The 20,957-nt window shown below is 39.4% G+C and overlaps 1 protein-coding gene across 1 annotated transcript; it reads right to left on the bottom strand.

Annotated features, from left to right (window-relative positions):
• Positions 1–589: 589 nt before the first annotated feature.
• LOC124276519 (carnitine O-palmitoyltransferase 2, mitochondrial-like) lies at positions 590–20,878 on the bottom strand. The gene is given in 17 exon segments (XM_046712148.1): positions 590–2,466; positions 2,468–2,514; positions 4,252–4,440; positions 4,830–5,058; positions 5,349–5,518; positions 5,898–6,094; positions 6,297–6,417; positions 7,448–7,594; positions 8,650–8,747; positions 9,703–9,807; positions 10,263–10,396; positions 10,945–11,048; positions 12,331–12,390; positions 15,737–15,842; positions 15,844–15,940; positions 17,268–17,308; positions 20,647–20,878. Coding segments are annotated over 17 exon segments (2,025 nt in total). The 5' UTR covers positions 20,725–20,878; the 3' UTR covers positions 590–2,364.
• Positions 20,879–20,957: the final 79 nt, after the last annotated feature.

Genomic DNA, 20,957 nt, shown 5'->3' with positions numbered 1-20,957 from the left:
TGTTTGACCCTGCTTTGAGCTCTATTCCAGTGATGTAACGCATGTAAACATGGAGTGTCCTCAGGCTATAACTATGATTGTTCAGGACAAATCTGTACTTTATTACACTCTCATATGGCTGGCTGATAGGGTGCCTCACTCTGAGTGTGTGGGTTCCAAAACCAGATTGGACTCAACCCCAAAAGGTACTAATATATATACTTTACAGAGAAAGTGCCCTCCCAATTGATACATATTGCATTTGACAATTTTCTAAAAGACATGTGTCTTCACACACAGACTTATCTTATAAAGTATCTAATAATGGAGTGAGTGAGTGAGTTTAGTTTTATGCCGCCTTTAGCAATATTCCAGCAATATCATGGTGGGGGACACCAGACATGGGCTTCACACATTGTACTCGTGTGGGAAATCAAACCAGGACCTAATAATGGACCCTTCTCAGCAATTAGACAAGGCCAACATGTAACAACTCATATGTTGCTTCAACCACTGTTTCATTCAGATTCTCTTCATGTGGCTGAACTGAAGACATAATCACAAAATTGAACTTGTAAAACAAGTTCTGACAGAAAAGACAAACCTAAAGTGTGTGCAAAGAATAGTTTATTACTTGAAAATATGTAAGAAAACATAATCACAGATCTCAGGAACTATAACCATACAGTGATGTTCTTCCTTGTCTGGTATAGCAGTCAAGGTAGAATGATTAATGTTTGGAGGACATAAAATATTCTCTTGTGTGAATAATTTTCACCATTCATTCTGAGTCAGTGAAAGAATTCAGGCATGAACCTTACACCATGTCACTACTGAGCTTATTTACTCTCTATATTTTCTGACTTTCAACAAATCGAATAACTTTCGACAACAAATATTATCAACCAACCCACTGAAACAATCTTGCTGACAAAGCACTTTCATGCAAAGATATACTGTAGTAAAATGAGTGGTAAATATAAACATACAAAGGTAAATGCTTTGTATGAAACTGGTCCATTGACAATAGATTTCCTATCCTGGCCTAAAATAAATACATTTGGGAATAATGTCATTTGGGGACTGACCAGTTGGTACTATGAGTGAGTGAGTTTTACACTGCTTTATCAATATTCCAGCAATATTATGACCAGAGACACCAGAAATGGACTTCACACATTGATATTATGATGCAGGGAAGCCTTGGATTATATATTATTTGAAATAAAGCTGCAAAACCAACAGTTTTTTAAATTATTCTATGACCATTGATATCTTTTGGCCAGATCTACTTCAGCAATGTATAGTTCATGGCAAACAACTTTTTTTATTAAACAGTCACAGGTCTAATTATGTTTTCCAAGCTATATCTGGGTCAAAACTAATATTTAAAAAAAAAACCCAGTCCCTCTTTCACTCACTCCTCTGAATAACAAACCGTCAGTCCTTGACACAATAAACTCAAAGTGATGAACATGGAGCATTCCCTGCAATATGAAAGTATGGTCACATAGCCTGGCAGACACTCCTTTATATAACAAATATAGGTTTCAACCTTAGTCACCAAGGCAATTCATATATTTATATATTTGGAACCATACTGGACCCATTTATGACCTGTCTTCCTGACTAGTGACATCGTACAATACTTGTGTCCATCACATTCACCATGAAGAGGGGCGGTGGGGTAGCCTAGTCACGCCGAAGACCCGGGTTCGATTCCCCACATGGGCATAATGTGTGAAGCCCATTTCTGGTGTCCCCCGCCGTGATATTGCTGGAATATTGCTAAAAGCGGCGTAAAATCAAACTCACTCACTCACTCACCATGAAGAATAGTTTCAGGAGCATGTACACACTACCTTCCTTCATCATGAGTGAGTGAGTGAGTTTACACCGCTTTTAGCAATATTTCAGATATATTGTGATGTGAGAAACCAGAAATGGGCTTTATACATTGTACCCATGTTAGGAATGGAACCTGTTCCTTCGTTGTGACTATCAAACGCTTTAACCACTAGGCTACCCAACCACCCTTACTTCATCATGAAGCAGTGTAATGTTACAAGCCTGTCAAGTATTGTGATGCATTAGTAGGAGTGAGTGAGTGAGTTTAGTTTTACGCCGCACTCAGCAATATTCCAGCTATATGGCGGCGGTCTGTAAATAATTGAGTCTGGATCAACGATCCAGTGATCAACAGAATGAGCATCGATCTGCGCAATTGGGAACCAATGACATGTGTCAACCAAGTCAGCGAGCCTGACCACCCGATCCCGTTAGTCGCCTTTTACGACAAACATAGCATTAGTAGGAGGCCACATGGAATACCCACAGTAGGACACACTCAAGTAGCACTGTAGGATTGACTCTATATAGATGACATCATGTCTTCCTGGCCGGAGCATTGCCTTGTAGTATATCATAGATATCATCTAAACTATTGCTACAGCATTGGATGAAGTCGCGGACGTCTCTCGGAGGGGGGGTAACTAGTGATGTTGAAACCTATCCTGTTGTTCTCTATTGAGTACCCTGAAATAGAAATTTGACTATTTAAGTTTAGTAAAACATTTGTTAAAGTAAAACATATAAATAGCCAGTCATTGTTTATGATAGTTTGTGGTTAACTCTGAATTCAGCAATAATCTGGCTATATGATGGCACCTGTAATAATGGAGTCTTGACTAGCCAATCCAGTGACTGAGCAATGCTACACAATGTTGGGGTACGCTGACATGCAGTCAACCAAGTCATGGATGATACGTTTGGTCACGAGATACGCTTTGGTCTAAATGTTGACGAGCATACATTGCATACATGCAGTGTGCGAAATCCACTCAGGCCAGTAAATCTCCAGTCACTGGCTCGACTGGCAAGTGAATTTTCATGGGGTAATTTTGTAAATATATCACTCTCTCCTACTTCTTAAGTTATAACACACTTTTAAATCATGCAAGATTATGGCCTGATAAAAATGTTGATCATATAAGCAGCTTAATGATGAAACACATGTCTACATTCAAATTTCGGACTAGTGAAATATTTTGTGGGCTAGTACTTTCAGGAAAAGCTAGCCAAACTGGCTAGCAACATTTGGCCACTATTACACACATGGAGCATATGTATTGTCTCTGTTTGACAATGACCTTTCATTGACATCTTCTGACAGATAATCAGTGTAGATGTCTAAACAAATCTAAGATTACCTGATGTAATATATCAACAATCCATACATATACAGGAAAACACAAAGGCATGTGTTTTTTCTATTTAAATAAAGCATACCTGCAAATATGTTGAAAAGCATACATACATATATACTACATGTCTTACATCTTATGTAGACCGCCTCTGTGGTGTAGTGGTTAGAGCGTCCGCCCGGAGAGTGGAAGGTTGTGGGTTCGATCCCCGACCGCGTCATTCCAAAAGACGTTAAAATATGGTACTTGTACGTCCCTGCCTGGCGCTCGGCATTAATGGGTACAACAAGGACTGGTCGGCTCGGAGTCAGTATAATGTGTCTGAGTGGGGTATTCATGCTTCACTGTGGCATGGTATCTCCGTGGGCTAGCACTATAAAACCAGCTGACTGACTGACTGAGTTTGGTTTTACGTCGCTTTTAGCAATATTCCAGCAACATCACGACGGCGGGGGACACCTGAAATGGGCTTCACATATTGTGCCCATGTGGGGATTCGAACCTGGGTCTTCGGCGTGACGAGCCAACGCTTTAACCATTAGGCTACCCCACCGCCCCAAAACCAGCTGAAGTCTGGGCTAGTACAAGCAGCCGCACATACACGTACACAAGCATGCACGTCGTCATATGAGCGAACTATTCTCAAGCACGACGTTAAACCCAATTTCACCTCACCTCACATCTTATGTCTTATTAGGCAAAAGAAATCAAAGTAAACTTTAGTACTGCATTTCAAATCATTCTCACGTAATGTTTTCAGACTGTAAGATAACGTAATTCATATTCTACGTGTTTGTGTACTTAAGTCATGAGGGGAAGGCTATCGTGACCACAGTTTGTGAAACAGTGATTTCTTTGCTCTTTCAAAATGACAACTGGGGTGGAAATAACCCATTGCCCGACGTCCGAGTCCAATGTTTATTTGTGTCGGGCAAGCAAATTTGTATATCACACTCTACCGGTGTCCAGTTGACTTTCCAATGTTAATTATGCTAACAAGCAATTTTAAAGTTATTTCCACCCCTGAACCAGTAAAAAACCTGTCCTCCAGACAAAATACTGAACGTACCAACGCCATATCCATCAGGTACAACCGGAGCAAAGCCCCCGATAAGGACAGCAGGGTCCGACAAGGTGGATGTAGAGAGGATGTTGTAGTTGATCTTCTTGTAGGCGGGGTCTCGGAATATTTCTGGGACTTTTCCATGAGCCTCCGAAAGCGTCCGCAGGGCAAACATGTGTCTGTCAAAACCCTGTCCTGGAAAAATCAACCATTCTTTTACAATTTACTGCTATCGTGAGCTGAAGTTGCACCTCAGCCCTAAAAATCAAATATTCTCCAAAGTTCCTACATTTTTCATAACCTGTAGGCAAAAAAGGGACTCTACCATACCTTATCTGAAGTAGGCACTATTTGTCCTATGTAACTAGTCTGTGGATCATTTTGAACTAGACTGACTGACTGAGTTTGGTTTTACGCCGCTTTTAGCAATATTCCAGCAACATCACGGCGGGGGACACCATTTTGAACTAGAAACGCCTGTAACATAACTATACTGGGGACAACTTGCCCCTCCAATTTTTTAATCGACTAGTAGCCACGCCTATCCTTATGTGTTTAAGTTCCATTTAAATAATTTTACCCACCCATTGCAGCTTCTTTGGTGAGCTGTTGGTGCACTGTAGAGCAATCTCGAATGCCCTGTTGAAGGTCACTGATAGACGGCAGTTCCTTCGACTCAAACAACATCTGGCACATCTTCTGTGTGGCTGTGGTACATGGTCTCATGGTCTCCGTGCGGCCATGCTTGAAGGCTGCAGTGCTGCAGGACTCGTACGTACTGACAGTGCAGCCATTTTGTCTGTAGTATGCCAGCTGAAGATGAGGTTGTAATGTTTAGAAATTCATGAGCTGAAGATGAGGTTGTAATGTTTAGAAATTCATGAGTGAGTGAGTGTGTGTGTGTGTGTGAGTGAGTCGTGTTTAATTGCTGGACCAGATGAAAAGATGCTGAGAGGAACAAGGAACAAGGACATTCTGTCTGACAACTTATGGCCTCTTATGACCAGCAGAGGTTTCTTTGGACCAAATCTAGCCCATAATACCCACATGGTCTAACCTAGAATCCCCATGGGATCAAACCACATGTGATTATCTCCCTTTACCTGTATCGCTAGTTGCATGATGGCATCTGGGCTGACTTTCTGCTGCTTGGCAAATGTCTTGTTGTATCTCATGTACTCCAGATGGTGGAGGTCAAGGGAACTGGTCCTCTTGTCAAACTTCTCTTTAGCTTCCTGTATGGCCTGCTTTATACCAGCATCAAGCTTGAAATCTGCAAACCACAATTCAGTGTTGCTCCCGATTGTTTATAATCAACCACAATTCTTCTATAACCTCCCAAGTTATAATAATAAGACACATTTTGAAAACCCAAGATCTTCAGCGCTACTTCTGAAAGCAAACCTTCCTGCAATAGAATAGAAGATTTGGTTCTGTTTCAAAACAACACATCCTGTGGGTTTACGATCTGGTCTTTCTCTGACAAAGCGATCCCAATATTAGGACTATCATGAGTCTATAGTAAAGGACGAGAAAATGACATTATGACTGTCTTGACACTAAAAGTGTCCATGGAATGGCACTAGTCATGTCAATTTGTCAAGAATATATTAGTGGGAATGTCCAAAGACCTGGTATTTAAAAAAACGTACCCAACCTCCTCACGTCAGCGCTGGAATCTCTGTTAGCTGGTGTAGTGTTGGGGCTGACTTGAGCCTTCTCCGTGGTGTCCTTGTACACCTCCTTGAAGTAGAGCAACACTGCCACCCCATCTCCCCACGCATGCTCAAAGTTGACAGCAGCTGTGCCTGCAGAGTTGAGTATTAGCTGGAAGCTCTTGTCATACCATCTGCATTCACAAGGAATAATGTCTGTTGTACTGGCAGAATGCAGTATCTTACTCAATTTGGAAAATATTCGTCCTTTGACTATGGCTCAAGTTAATAAAACGGTTCAATAGTCTATTTAGTGTCCTGGAACAACCTTATGTAATATGGCTGATGTTCTTGTGCTGGAGCAAGTGATTCAACAATTTGTAACACCTGAATTACCTGTTGATTCCATCTCCATGTAGGAAGAGTCGAGAGACTCCATCAGGATCTTGCGGTGCCTCCTCATCCAGCACCAGGGCAAATATCGCACTGTCCAGGTGCCTCAGGGTGGCCTCATTACCTGAGTAAAGCAGCCATGTTTTATCACAAGTACTAGAATCTGTACTTTACCAAGGAAGTGTAATCCAAAATGGAACAATAATAATATATATGTTGCATTGACATATATATCACATTTCTCAAAATCCAGTATGACCAAAGATCCTTGATGTAACTTTGATGTGACTATAACTGCTGACTAAGTTTAACCAAACAGTGCAACTGATACCCACAAGTTAGGGGGCGCGGTGGGTGAGCTGGCTAAGGTGCCAGGCCAGTGATCCAGTGGGCATGAGGTGCCGGGATCGAGCCCACTTGTGACCGGGTGTAAAAACTCCTTGGGGTAAACTTTGTGTGCAGACTCTCTCAGTGTTGTCACAACCCCTAGTGTACAGTACACAACCCTGTGCACTTAAAAGAACCCACAAATCCGTTGGTATATGACCAGATGGTGGCCACATGAATACATGCAAACACCTAGTTGCAGGTACAGCAATGTGCAGTGAACTTGGACAAAGTACTGTGATAATGTGTCCCAGTCCACCCAGCTGTGAATGGGTACATCGTAAACATGGGAAAGCCACAGTAACTCGGTGCGCCTAGTGGCTGCAAGAGTTGTATACTCCCCAGGGAGTTGAGATTGATAATAAGATGTGACGTTGATATTGACATCCAATGATCGAGGGAAAATATCCCAGCGCCTTGATCATGCACTAGTTGCCTGGATATGTGCGCTATATAAGTATCCTATAATAAAGTTACAAATAAAGGGAGATAACTCTAAGTCAAGAGAATAGCATATGCAAAAGGCAATAAGAACAGAGATAATTTGAGTGACAAATGCAACTTGAGTAAAATATGCATGGTTAGAAATGTCAGCTTGAGTGAATGTTGTGTTATGTCACTGTCAGCAAGATCATAGCTTTTTGCTGGCGCTTCAATTTTTGGAACAGACAATTATAAAACAATTCCAGCCCCATCTCCCTGTATATCAAATGGTCTGGAAACTTGAATTGTTTCCCACAGCTATGTTGTATAAGCAAATGACATACCTGCATCTACCAGCTGTGATCTGACAGTGGACCACACATCTCTATTCTCCGTGGTGAGAACCCCCAGGGGGAACTCAGGCTGGGGGGTTGGCTCGTCCAGGATGTACTTCAAGTTGGCCATGATATCTACAGCAGGTCGGATATTGCCTGCAAGAGACAGTTCCTCATGAGATCAGCGCAGCTAAGGACTCTATGCAGTATCATGAAGTGACATAAACCTGACATCTCGAAGATAAAGATGATGCCATAAAGTCACTGATGACTGCTTTGACTTGTGAATTTCAACTTCTTCCTTCTTTCCACACAACAGTTTGACACTGATGCTAGTATCCTAGCATGTCCTAGCATTTGTACCAAAACAATATCAGGGGTGGAAATAACCCATTGCCCGACGCCCGAGTCCAGTGCTTTTTTCTGTCGGGCAAGCAAATTTGTATATCACACTGTACTGGTGTCCAGTTGATATTCCAATGTTAATTATGTTGTTTATTTAAAAAATCAACAAGAAAATGGCCGGTATAGTGGAAAAATTATCAGGGCAAGTGATTTTACATGTGCCACTGTACCGGAGTACACTAGCAATTTTAAAGTTATTTCCACCCCTGAATATATTTTACTCTAAACGCATCTACTTTGAACTGGAAATTACTATTTGAATATAACAGTTTACAATGACAAATAAATGAGGAAACAGACTTATTTCTATTCTCAAAATCTCATTTTTTTTAAGTCAGATATCAATTTAGTAAGATAAATAAAGAGCCAAACATCACATACTTTTGGTCTTACCTGGCCATATTAGCTAATGCCGTAGCCAGTTTCAAAGATAGAATTCTGGCAAAACAGACACACTGACATTATAACATGGAGTAGACTGACTGACTGAGTTTTGGTTTTACGCCGCTTTTAGCAATAATCCAGCAACTTCACGGCGGGGGACACCAGAAATGGGCTTCACACATTGTACCCATGTGGGGATTCGAACCCGGGTCTTCGGCGTGACGAGCCAACGCTTTAACCACTAGACTACCCCACCGCCCCACATGGAGTAGAGGTTCATGTAACATCAGTAGGGATCTGTAGGGATCGGTCTACATGACCAAGTCCCTGATTTTGTTACGTGGCTGAAAACAGTGACTGATATATACAAACTAAAGGAATTTTCTGAGTAAAATGCTCACTTGATCAGCCTATAAACTTACCGTCTTGATCCAGGACATCGAGGGTGTAGAAGTTGCCCCTCCTGAGGACCAGCAGATGTCTGGCACCGTTGTCAGTAAACAGCTCATCCCTTCCTGGTCTGTGAAGAAAGAGTATACATCAGACATTGTTTCAGAGGATGAACCAATATCGGAATCTTTTGCATCAACAAGTTTTCATTTGACCGACAAAAGACTGATTTGATCTCACTGTACATTGGCTTTACAAAGTTCATCAAACGTACTGACAATGTGATAAAAAATGAAAGAGTCCTTCATAACCACCACAGTTATCAGCAAACAGCTTAAGATTTTTCTAATCCTTTCATGCAAAACAATGAAAAATGGATGTTCAGAATTGGAAGAAGGGAGAAGGAGAAATTAAGTTCAAGATTTGGTCTCTCATACAGCAATGTACTTGCTCACGAGTGTGACCCCTTGTCCTAGTCCATGACTTCTGCTGTTTATATGAAGCCCACTGAGATACCATGGCAACCAAGCTACATGATGAGGTGCTAGGAGGTAAATAGTCACCATCTCATCCAGCAAGATATTCTAAACAAAGTTACTTGAGCAAGGTGAGGTGAAATTGGGTTTAACGTCATACTTAAGAATATTTTGCTCATATGACAATGTGCATGCATACGTATGTGTGGCTGCTTGTACTAGCCCAGACTTAAGTGTGTTTTATGGTGCTAGCTCACTGAAATACTACGCCGCAGTTGAGCATGAATACCCCACTCAGACACATTATACTGACTCCGAGCTGGCCAGTCCTTGTTGTACCCATTAATGCCGAGCTCTAGGCAGGGAACAACAAGTACATATTTTAACGTGTTTTGGTATGACGCGGCCAGGGGTCGAACCCATGACCTTCCGCTCCTTGGGCGGATGCTCTAACCACTACACCACAGAGGCGGCCACTTGACCAAGCAGACACCACATTTAACTTGCTGTGCCCAACAGTTATCCATTATCGACCATCACCAGCACAATCATCTTCTCTCTGCGACCAACGTTTATCCTGTATCACCATCACCCAGTGGAGACTCTTACCTGGGAATCCTAGTGGAGTTGAACAGTCGGCCATATTGACTCATATCCAAGGGGAAGGCCTTGTACCAGTACGCCCCATACGCTGCGACGGATTGAGGCAGAACCCTGAAAGAGAAACAGTCAAAACGTAAGAATCCAGGGACCCACGACTAAAACCATAATGATACACAAACAGTGAGTGAGTGAGTGAGTGAGTTTAGTTTTATGCCGCTTTTTGCAATATTCCAGCAATATTCCAGCAATATCACGGTGGAGGACACCAGAAATGGGCTTCACACATTGTGCCCATGTGGGGAATCGAACCCGGGTCTTCAGCGTGACGAGCGAACGCTTTAACCACTAAGCTACCCCTATGCCCCTGAAATTGCAACAGAATTTTGTCCATGGGTCTAACTTTGGGCATCATTGTAAAATGTTCAGTGAACAAAAACAGAGCAATGAAACCTCATAAATTCAGAATCGTATAATTCTGTTTCATCATAAATAGCAGTGTCACTACCATAAGCGACTTTTTTCTTTTGTATTTACATAATTTTGTAATTTTGTGATCTGTGTTTTACCTGGTGAACTTTCTGAATCCTGGGGTGTCACTCTTAGATGCATTTAAATGGAAGACTTCCGGCTCCAATATTTCTGCTTTCAGAGTTTTCATGAACCTTGCTGAAGACACTATCATGTTTGTTGCTCTGACAAGCTACAGAAGAAAATATTATCTATTAATGACAGTCAGAAAGAACATCTGACTGAAAAACATGTTTTCTTTGGGACTGTTCGTAATTTATGGCTAGGGGGGTGGGGGGTGATGATGATTTTTATTAAGAAGCATGTTCAATGTGAATGGCGCCCCCGTTAAAATCATCAAACACACCAACCCCCACCCCCAAGCCATCAATTATGAACGGTCCCTTATTGTGTTCTAGGTTGTGGGGGGCGAGTAGTGGTCTAAAAGCTTGTTTAATGGTCTGGTGCCCATTTCTGCACTGGTTAAGACCATTGTCATTAAAACCATTTCTGAACCTTAGACACTGTCTCTATATGATAAGATTTACCATTTACTGCAAACTTGGCATACTCAATGACATTTGAACTAGTGGTCAAGAAACTGTTATGTTCAAATTCAAACGTGACCACACCTAACGATCAAATCCCCACACTCAAAAAGTTCCATTGTTAGTACTGGTATATTCCACTTCACTAACATCCGTACATAGTCCATAGTCTGCCATCAAAACACAGTCTTACCTGGTTATTGTACTCTGGCCTGGGATCATCGTTGAAAACTACAAATGGATTATGTGTGAGCACAACAGGTGACCTGTCCTTCAGGTACATGTCAAACCAGGGACCTAGAAACATACAATCAGAATATGTCAAAAGTTCCATTTTACTTATGCAGCATCAATCTTATGAAACAGCCTGCCACAACACCTGAGAGACTGTACAGACTTGACTCTTAATAGGTCACAACTTACGACCTATCTCTTTCCATAAGCCTTTTCTAACTGTGCGCTGTGAGCATGCAATCAGTCATGGATATATGTGCATTACAAGTGTTATAGATCATGCAAATTAGAAATAGCCTGCTCCTCCGGGTCAGTTTTGATAAATATAAAGTTATCGTGAGGGCCAGTAGAAATTCAAACACTTTGAGGCTTTTGTTACATGTTATCCAAATTTGGGCCAGTAGACATTTTTGCATGAGTTGAAAAGGCCATGCTGTCCCAAGATCAGTGCAAATGTGGTTGTACGTTGTTGATTATGGCAATATTCCCACAATATCATGATGGCCGACACCAGAAATCATCCTCGATTATCTCCAGGGTATACGTTACAATCACTCTCCACTATACCCTGGAGGCATCCACAGCTTGGCCCGATGATTTTATTACTTCCCTTGGCTGGCTTTTTATCCAATCAGGTGTCTACGCTGGGAAGTTGAGCGAACCAATCACAACCCACTTTCGCTTCTTAAATTATCTAACCGTTTAAACTTGGCAACAGAATTGATGCAGAGGTACTCTGAAAGATCTGTCAATTTGTCTGTATTATTTCCTAAAAAAATCTGAGTGGCACTGCGAACAATCCTTCGTGACTGTGGCCGCTATCTTTGTTGACACTGGCAAGCTCGGATGTAACGGCGGCTTAGCTGACTGGCTACTGTGAGAATGCAGCGCAGCAAAGGGAGGTAATATAACCATCGGGCCAAGCCGTGGATGCATCCAGGGTATAGTGGAGAGTGATCATAACGTATACCTTGGAGATTATCGAGGATGCCAGAAATAGGCTTCGCACATTGTACTCATATAGGCAATCAAAGCCAGATATTCAGCATGAAGAGTGACCACTTACACAACCAGACTACCATACCAACCAAAACTCTATAGGAAGATTAACATATCTGAAACTTGTCCTAAAATCACTGTTCCATGTGGAAATTAAGTAAAACAGGGCCAAATGTTTCACAAAACATTCATAGCACTGTGATTTTCTATAATGAACAATGTGAGTTACAATGACTGCTTTATTGAACGGGGCCCTGATCCCCAGATTGCTGAATGAAGCATAAACAGTTCATATTTGTCTATTGCTCCAATCAACCATTTCATATGTCTGCTGTTTGGTTCTCACCTGATATATAACTTGTATGTTTATTTCTCTTGTCACTGGCAACCAATTCCTTGTGGAGCTCTGAAAATATAACAACAATCACAAGTGATGTGATGTGATGTCAGAGCTACAGATAGCGTTTTGGGTCATTGAGTTATGTACCCGCTTGTGTGCATCTCAATTGGGTATCCTAATTTTCCTATGAGTAACCAAATGAATTGTACCCATCTCACTCAAACTCAATTGTGTATTTTGCCATTTTCCATTTATTGAAAAATAGAATTAAGTTTAAATGTTGGTTTATGTGTTTTCTATTTATATTTGATCTGTAATGTAAGAAACGATAAGAAAGTCTGCAAGCTGCCACATTCATACACTAAAATACAACCTCACAATATACCTCAGTTTTCTTATTTATTTTTGTGTGTGTGCATGTAACTTTTGAGTATTCAAACAATTTCAAGTGTATTTGTACGCAAGAGGGTTGTTGTCGGCATGGGTACTACAGATATGTACCCCATTTCTGTATACAGAAACATACCCCTGCCAAAATCTGAACACAGAATGAAAATGTAATATTTTTGTAGTAGATACATTTCATTGCATTTTATAAGAAAGGAGCATACACAGTAGGGATGTCATGGATACCTATTTTCATGGTGTTATTGTGTAAATTTAGTTACATTTTGAACACTAATATTTCATATTTTATAATTGTCCATGAAAAGATCAACATTTGTGATTCTCAGAGATTAAAAGGTTCTAATATCCCATCTTTGTGCATGAAAAATAATCATTTATAACTCTCATAACATCAAAAAACATGATACAATTGCAAAATGTAAACGATACAAAAACATATCTAAACTGATACTTTCATAACTAAATATTGATACAGTTTTTAATGTATCAATAATTTTATCGTCTTAAAAAAAGTATCGATGCATCAATGTATCACACAGTAACAAATATTTCACGATGCACAATACCACTCGCAATCAGTTGAAAGGGAATACTACATACATCGAGTTTGGGTTGCAGAATATGGACTCGTCCACCATTTAGGGTACCCCTTTGGCATAACTAGCAGTTGAAATTTGTAAAAATGTTCACCTTCCTTTTCATTATAATTGATAATACACTTTTAAATTTATGAACACTTAAATTTACCTTGGGAATCACTCTGCACTTAACATGTTTAACATTTCCATGAAATTGTCATATTTTTGTGGTTTCATATAATGAGCATTTTTACCGTGTAATGTAGTTTAATAAAAAATGCTGATGGTGCCCTTCAGGAACCAGAAACTTATTTCAACAGTGCCATTAAAATACAATATATATATATGAATGATAACTCTTGTTTTTTCTTTAGCGATGCTTCGATGTCGATTTTCTAATTGTTAAATCCGGAATGAGTGCAACCATGTAGGTGACAAGGAATGACAGATTATCTTTCCAGAGTTATATTAATTACATAATTAACATAACAAGAGATAATCTGTCATTCCTCATGACGTGCTGGTCATTGTTGTTGTTACCCATATCAGTTTGCGAACTAAAAAACAATAAAATGTAATTAGCAGTTTCTCTCTAAGGAAATCTGCGACGTGGGGAATCCCCATATCCCAACGCATGTGGTGCAGCTTCATTTCCAAGAATTTCATCGCATTACTGCTATCTTAAACAGGTGTAATACGCGAGACTAAATAGTCCCTTAGAAAACTGTTTTTTTTCAACTAACTGAACTGTATAGTTTCTTAAATAGTAATAAATAGTATTTTCTGTGCTTGAATGCTTGAACTGTTAATTAAGAATTGCAAACAAAAACGTATTTTATCAAATTTGCGTGTGAGTAGTTCGTTTTTGCGACGAGACGTGACAGTCTCAGGCACAACACGGATGCGAAACCTGGGAACATACATCCCACTTTGTTCAGTCCTCACAACAAATCCCACAGTCCTGAAAGTGTTGAATGTGTCAGTGAACAATATCTACAACTTTTCTTAATATGTTGCCATCATTTTTCACTTTGTCATTCATTTTTATTGGAGATAGGGAAGATGCCATGTTTGTTTACATCGACAACAGAGCAAGGATGGTTCGTGACGTCACAAGGCGTGACGTCATCAATAGTATTGACATTCTTAGGCTTCACATGATTTCTAGCAGACGTATTGTATTACCTTTTGCAAGCTTGTGGTTTTCTTGGTTTTACTACAACTGCCATTTCCAAGAGCTTACAATGATGTATTATAAATAAACAAAACTGAATGTTTATTGAGTAATTTTTTATCATATCCTCGTGTACAAGAGAGTTTGTGTATAAAACAGTGAATGAACTGAAAAGATGAATGAAGGAGTCCCGGCATATTGTTTTTAACCAATGAAATCGTATATTTTCTGAAACAGCCAATCAACGTTCACCAAAAGGTGTAACCTCCCTTGGGACTTTCAGGAAAAATACTACCCTGTGTCCTCTTTCCCATATGGTTAATAAATACATATTGCATGTTACTATACAGCACATTAACAACAGGTGATTGATAACAAAGGCCCATAGATAATTGATGAAGACAGATGTTCTGTAAAGAGTAAGTGCGAGATAGTTACAAACTACACTGGATACTTATCGCTTGGTTAGGTCTACATTCAGTCTTCATAGAAACATTATTAACGCAATAAATTGGAGGTCATCATCCATAAGGTTGTATGTTGTCATATGTAGTAACCAACATCTAGAATGCCAATTGAACGGATTGTAACAATTAGAACAATTTCACACTAAAATATCGGGGTACAGTAAACTGCATTTATAAAGAAGACAATTATAACAAACTGATGGATATAATCAACAGTAGTTTTGGTACGGGACACTTGCTGAATATTTTTGTGGAAATGACACTAAATTATAGTATACTATGTTTATTACAAACACTCTTGTCATGAATATGCTGATGGACATAACAAAGTGTGTTATTAGTGATGGCCATATGTGGAATATTTTTGTGGAAATGCAAATAATGAACTAACAAACTGCCTTTGAGTTTTATCTGTTGTTTACTGTACAAGCCTTTTGAGTGAGTTAGTTTAGTTTTATGCCGCTTTTAGCAATATTCCAGCAACATCACAGTGGGGGGACACCAGAAATGGGCTTCACACATTTTACCATGTGGGGAATCGTTAATGGGAATTCAACGTGACAAGCGAACACTTTACCAACAGGCTACCCTAGCACCCCCTAAAATCTTTTGAACCATAGTATAGAATAAATGAAACTGACTTAAGTCACCAACTTGTTACATTATGAAATATGTGTTGTCCAAGCTGTGAAACACTGCAATACTGCTGACACAGCATAAACCAGTATTTACTCACTCTCTAAGGTTGTCTCAGAATGGTTTTGTTGGCCTCCCTTCACACTTACCTTCTCCTTCATTCTGTTGGAAGTTCTGCACTGTGGTTTCAGTGTGAGAATACTCCTCTGGTGACAAGAGAGGTTTTTGAGCTTTTAGATACCTCTCACAAGTTTTTTTCCAGTTTTGGTATTCCCAACCTTAAAAGGCTCTTCTGAAAGTGGTATGTTGGCAGGATACTTTTATGGAGGTATTCTTTGTCATTAGAGGCAGTGCTGTGAAGAAATAGTGTTAAATAATTAAAGTTACGCTTGTTTATTGTTTATTCAGCAATATTTACACTACAGTAGAACTTGGTTATAGCGAACACGGATATAGAGTACAAACGGATATAGCGAACAAATTTAAAAGTCCCGTCAACAGTCCTTTATGATATCATTAAAATTATACGTGAATAACGAACTCGTGAGTAGCGAATTAACGGCTATAGCGAACTGATGTACTACCCCCAAGACCCAATTAACGACGTGATTAGCGAACTCACTCAGTGTCAGCTCAGCCACTTAGCGGTACATTATACATCAATCTTGTTGGCGGTGAATCAACATTGTTTGATGGTCATTAATTAATTAACAAAACAAACATATCGTGTTTTTGACGAGGACGGTATATATTGCCCTAGTATGATTGGCTGCCTTAGGTCACGTGTCTGATTTTGACCAATCACGGTCCTTATAGCAGACTGTGGCGAAAAAGCGTCATTAGAAACCAATCTTTATCCAATAAAATCGCTTTTTACAACTGTGAAAATACTCTCGGCAAGGGTACAGTGATATTGTTGATGTTCCAGAGCTGTCGAACGATACCAGACACCACACGATTCGCCTCGCATGTTATTCATACGAAGCTTCGAAAACGGAGGTATTTCCCGTTGTTGTGTCATGTTAACGAACGGAAAGCCCGATTACATAAAAATGAAAATATAAAAGGAAAAGGCACGGGCATGTTATGACATGTCACAAATGGAAAAAAAATCGCTTCAGTTTTTGCTTCTTTCGTAGTTTATCTGGACATTATAAATGTAAGCTTGCATTTTCATTAAAAAATAAATTTATTTAAGTTGTAGTTGTATTATTTCAATTTTATTATAAAAATAAACTTCATATTTATCAACATGATATAGGTAATGTCTGTGAATGTCTACATCTCTACAATCTAAGATGGCGGTCAAATGTGAATAACGAACAACGGATATAGCGAACTAAATTTCTTGGTCCCTTGGAGTTCGTTATATCTGTGTTCTACTGTATATGATACCAGGCTGTAATAACTGAGCCTGGGCCTGACAATCCAATGATTGACATCATGAGCATTGATCTACTTTATTGGGATACGGTGACATGGATCAACCACATCAGCAAACCTGACCACCTGTTATTTGTCTCCTATGACAAGCATGTTTTAGTGAAGACTGTAATCCAACTCTGAATCTTCACAGGACTTATTAATTGTTGCATATAATTTTCCATCAGGTTAAAACAAGCAATTAATCAGAAACAAAGGTGGAAATGGTTAAACAGAATGGCATGCCTTCATGCTTACCTATATAGCTTCTTTGTGCCAATAGAACTTATTTTCAGGGACTGAAAAGAAATGAAAAATATGTATCATACCGTTCATAATTTATGGCCAGGGGGATGATGATGATTATTATGGAGAAGCATGTACAATGTGAATGACCCCACCCCTAAAATTTATGTAAAAGTAAGTAATCCCCCCTGCATGTCATGTACAAAATCAATGACCCCCCCTCCTCCTTCCAATATTTTTTAAGCATACTTTTAAATATTTGTATGCACAAAAATGCTGGACGACAAACCCTAGAAATGTGTACCTGATCCTGTTAAGTCGGCTGTTACGACAAGCAATGGGTTACTGAAGACCAATTCTGAATGATCCCAGTTGAGCTGTTCATCAAATGTGCACAAAGAATTCAGATCCAATTTCAAAGTAAGTGGTATATCATATTTATGTCTTTTTATGCAGAGTTTGACATGCACATGCATGAAGTTTTCATGTCTTAATGCTGTTATAATAGACTACATTTACTCTCCAGAAATAAAGGTATATTATTTAAAGGTCACATGCAACGTAAAACACAACTTTGCAGATTCTGATACCTTTCGGAATGGACTTACCGAAACAAAGCGTCAAAAATGCAAATTCAACTTATAAAGTTGAAAAATAACGCCATGAAAAAAAACGCGTGAAATCGGAGTTCAAACGTTTCCCTAATTTTCCCCAGACTTTTCTGGGGAATACGGGTTTCAACAGCTGGGCTGCGCTCATAGCATGTGCGCAGTGAAATAGGTTCGCGCAACTTGGAAGCGGGCTGTCTGGTGAATACTCGGTGAAGGCTTTGGTGTGAGCTATTTTCATAATGTTTTGTTGATATCTCACAGGCGCAAGCTTTTTTTATTACCCACGTGGTCAACGTATGGGTAGTTGCATACTAATCTCGTACGTCACACGAGTGTCGTATCGCGTTGACCTGTGTCGTAATGACTTGACCTGAGATTCTAACGATTTGATTGGATAACCGATGACCTCTCAATTAGGTCACATTCTGACGTAACTATTTTTTCATTCATAACAAACACGTGAATCCATTCATTGTACAACTTAAATGCATTGTGGGAATGTAAACATCGCGAACGCTGCCGTGTCGCTGTTTAATTGTGAGTCGAACTGAGACATTATATCTGTCGAAAAACGTAAACGCAATGTTTCCACCAGTGATGTTAGCCGAATGAAGCAACTGCAAACCAAGAAACAGGGTGCTACGGAGTAGTTTACTGGAGGAGGCTGTACGAGGCGATGACAACTGACATGCATCGTGACGTCGGTTACCAAGGCAGTGACGTCATTACAGTGGCGTCATGCAAATATTGTACTACAGTGCAAAACTCTTCCGCAACCTCTTTATGAAACCGGTTTCGGGTTTGAAACCAAAATATTAACAAAAATACGCTATTTTGTCAATTTAATGCATGTAAGACGTGGGTAATAAATAAAATACCACTTTCGGTCTCATCATTACATACGAATTATCTGAACTTCATTGACCTTCCTATGTTATCTGACCTCGCTTTCGCTCGGTCAGATACCATAGGAAGGACACTCGTTTCGTATAATTCGTATGTAATGAGACCTCGTGTAGTATTCTCTATATATGTTATGTAAATAAACTGTTTATATAATTTCATTTGTCTATTTCACCACACGTTCTTCTTACCGAGTCACTTTCTCAGTTCGAAACTTAAAAGCAATGTCATTATTTAGCGTTGACACAATTTCTAACTGTGATATAGATATGTCGCAATGTCTTGTTTTATTGACACCTGTGTGTCTGCCTGCCTGTCTGCTAATGACAATATTCAATACACAACTGCGATCACTGACCACATGCAATTTGAACTTAACACCAATCAGGCTATACACCATAAACAAAATGCATTGATTTATGGCCCGAGTTTGGTCTCTGTCACATTATGTAATTACACAGACAGGCAGGTGTGATACTTGAACACATGACATGTTATGATGTCTGTTGATTGCAAAATGTTATACACAAAAAATGAGCATGTATTTACAAAACCCAACATCTCTCTATATATACACATAGTGAGCTGTGAAGGCGGCATCTGCTAATGAACCAGCCGTTACACTTGAGTGCACACCCACCCGCTCTGACTGGGTTCCGTATCCCGGCTGCTTCGTTTCGAGGGAGGTAAACCGAAGTACAAAATATTGCACTTTTGATTTGCGATTTATACGCTTATAATTTTGTTTATATGTTTTTTCATAATCAGCAATGCATATTATATGTCATGAAGAAGTGATAATTGTGTTTTAATTATGTTTGATTTTTTGGTTGCATGTGACCTTTAAATATATATACAAAATAAAACACCATAAATTATAGTCCAATAGGAGCCCAGAGGAATTCTTAATTTTCAGGCGAAGGGCATCCTCTTTATCTCCAGGGTATACGTTCCGTTAAATCACCACTATTCCACTGAGGCAATCTAAACTTGCCCAATCTGGACGTCTTTTAATATATTCTCGTGTCCAGGGGACAGTTTACATTTTGAACATCTCTCAATCTACAATATCGATTCTGTGGATTTGACATTTTGTAATAATGATTCGAGTTGTAATGCCTCCAAATACAGCTTGTTCAGACCTGAAAGTGTCATTTTTGCCCATCACGTAGGCATTTATGAAACACATTATGATGCAGTTTTGGCATATTTTTATCACCTGCAGAATTTTGTTCTTGTGGGGTCTTGAAAAATTGCATAGGAAATTCCATTCAGACTAAAAGAATTGTTGTCATTATTTCGCCTTAATTGCGGTGAGCTACAGAGCCTTACTGCTCTTGTTTTATAACATGTAATCGTGTAAACAATTGTCTTGAATGTGGATAAACGATACAAAACCAACAGAAGAATTAAACTATCAGTCTGTAAACATTAATATGCATTATGTTTTGGAAAAATAGCTTCCTATTAAATTTTGACTATGAACAAAACTTCTTCATGTACATAGTGTACAATACAGAAGAGAATTAAATGTCAGGATTGCATTATTTGTCACTCTTTCGATGTCATCTGCATCTGCTGCAGTAACAGTGAGTCATGACACATGAGATCAGTTTGTTTAAACTATATCATAAGAGAAGAAAAATTTGATATGAAATGTTTTAGGCTAAACCAGTACCAAAAGTTAGTCATGCAATTAGCAGTTCTCATGAACAAACAAATTAAGAATACACGAGCAAACACAAAAAATCACACTTTACGTAAAGATTATAATTGAATTTTGTATGATATCAAATTCACAACCACAAAAACACAGGCACAGTGCCAACTGTACAGTGTACTGGGCTTTATTCAGTTATCAGTTTTCTCTGCCTTACCTTTTCATAGGTGGCAGCAATTTTCAAAGATTGTCCACATTGACCATTCAATGGTCTTGAAGCAATTGTTCTCAGCATGTTGAAATTCTCAGCTGTAGAAAGACGGGTCTTGATTTGTCATTCAATGATGGTGTTCGTGGTAACACAACTGAACTTTGGACTACCTGCTCAACCGTTCCTAGCAGACAACCGGCAGGTGCTCTACCGACGTAACCTACCGCTAGGAGGCGCTTAAAACTCATCAAATTGAGCGTACGGTTGATCCGAAACTTGAATCAACATTGTATATCCGTTTTAGCTAACCAAGAGGA

The sequence above is a fragment of the Haliotis rubra genome, unplaced genomic scaffold (genome assembly GCF_003918875.1).
Source record: "Haliotis rubra isolate DU_JTF1 unplaced genomic scaffold, ASM391887v1 Scf21, whole genome shotgun sequence".
Taxonomy (NCBI): domain Eukaryota; kingdom Metazoa; phylum Mollusca; class Gastropoda; order Lepetellida; family Haliotidae; genus Haliotis; species Haliotis rubra.
Note: the sequence above shows the minus strand (reverse complement) of the source record. Positions and strands in the feature narration are given on the sequence as shown.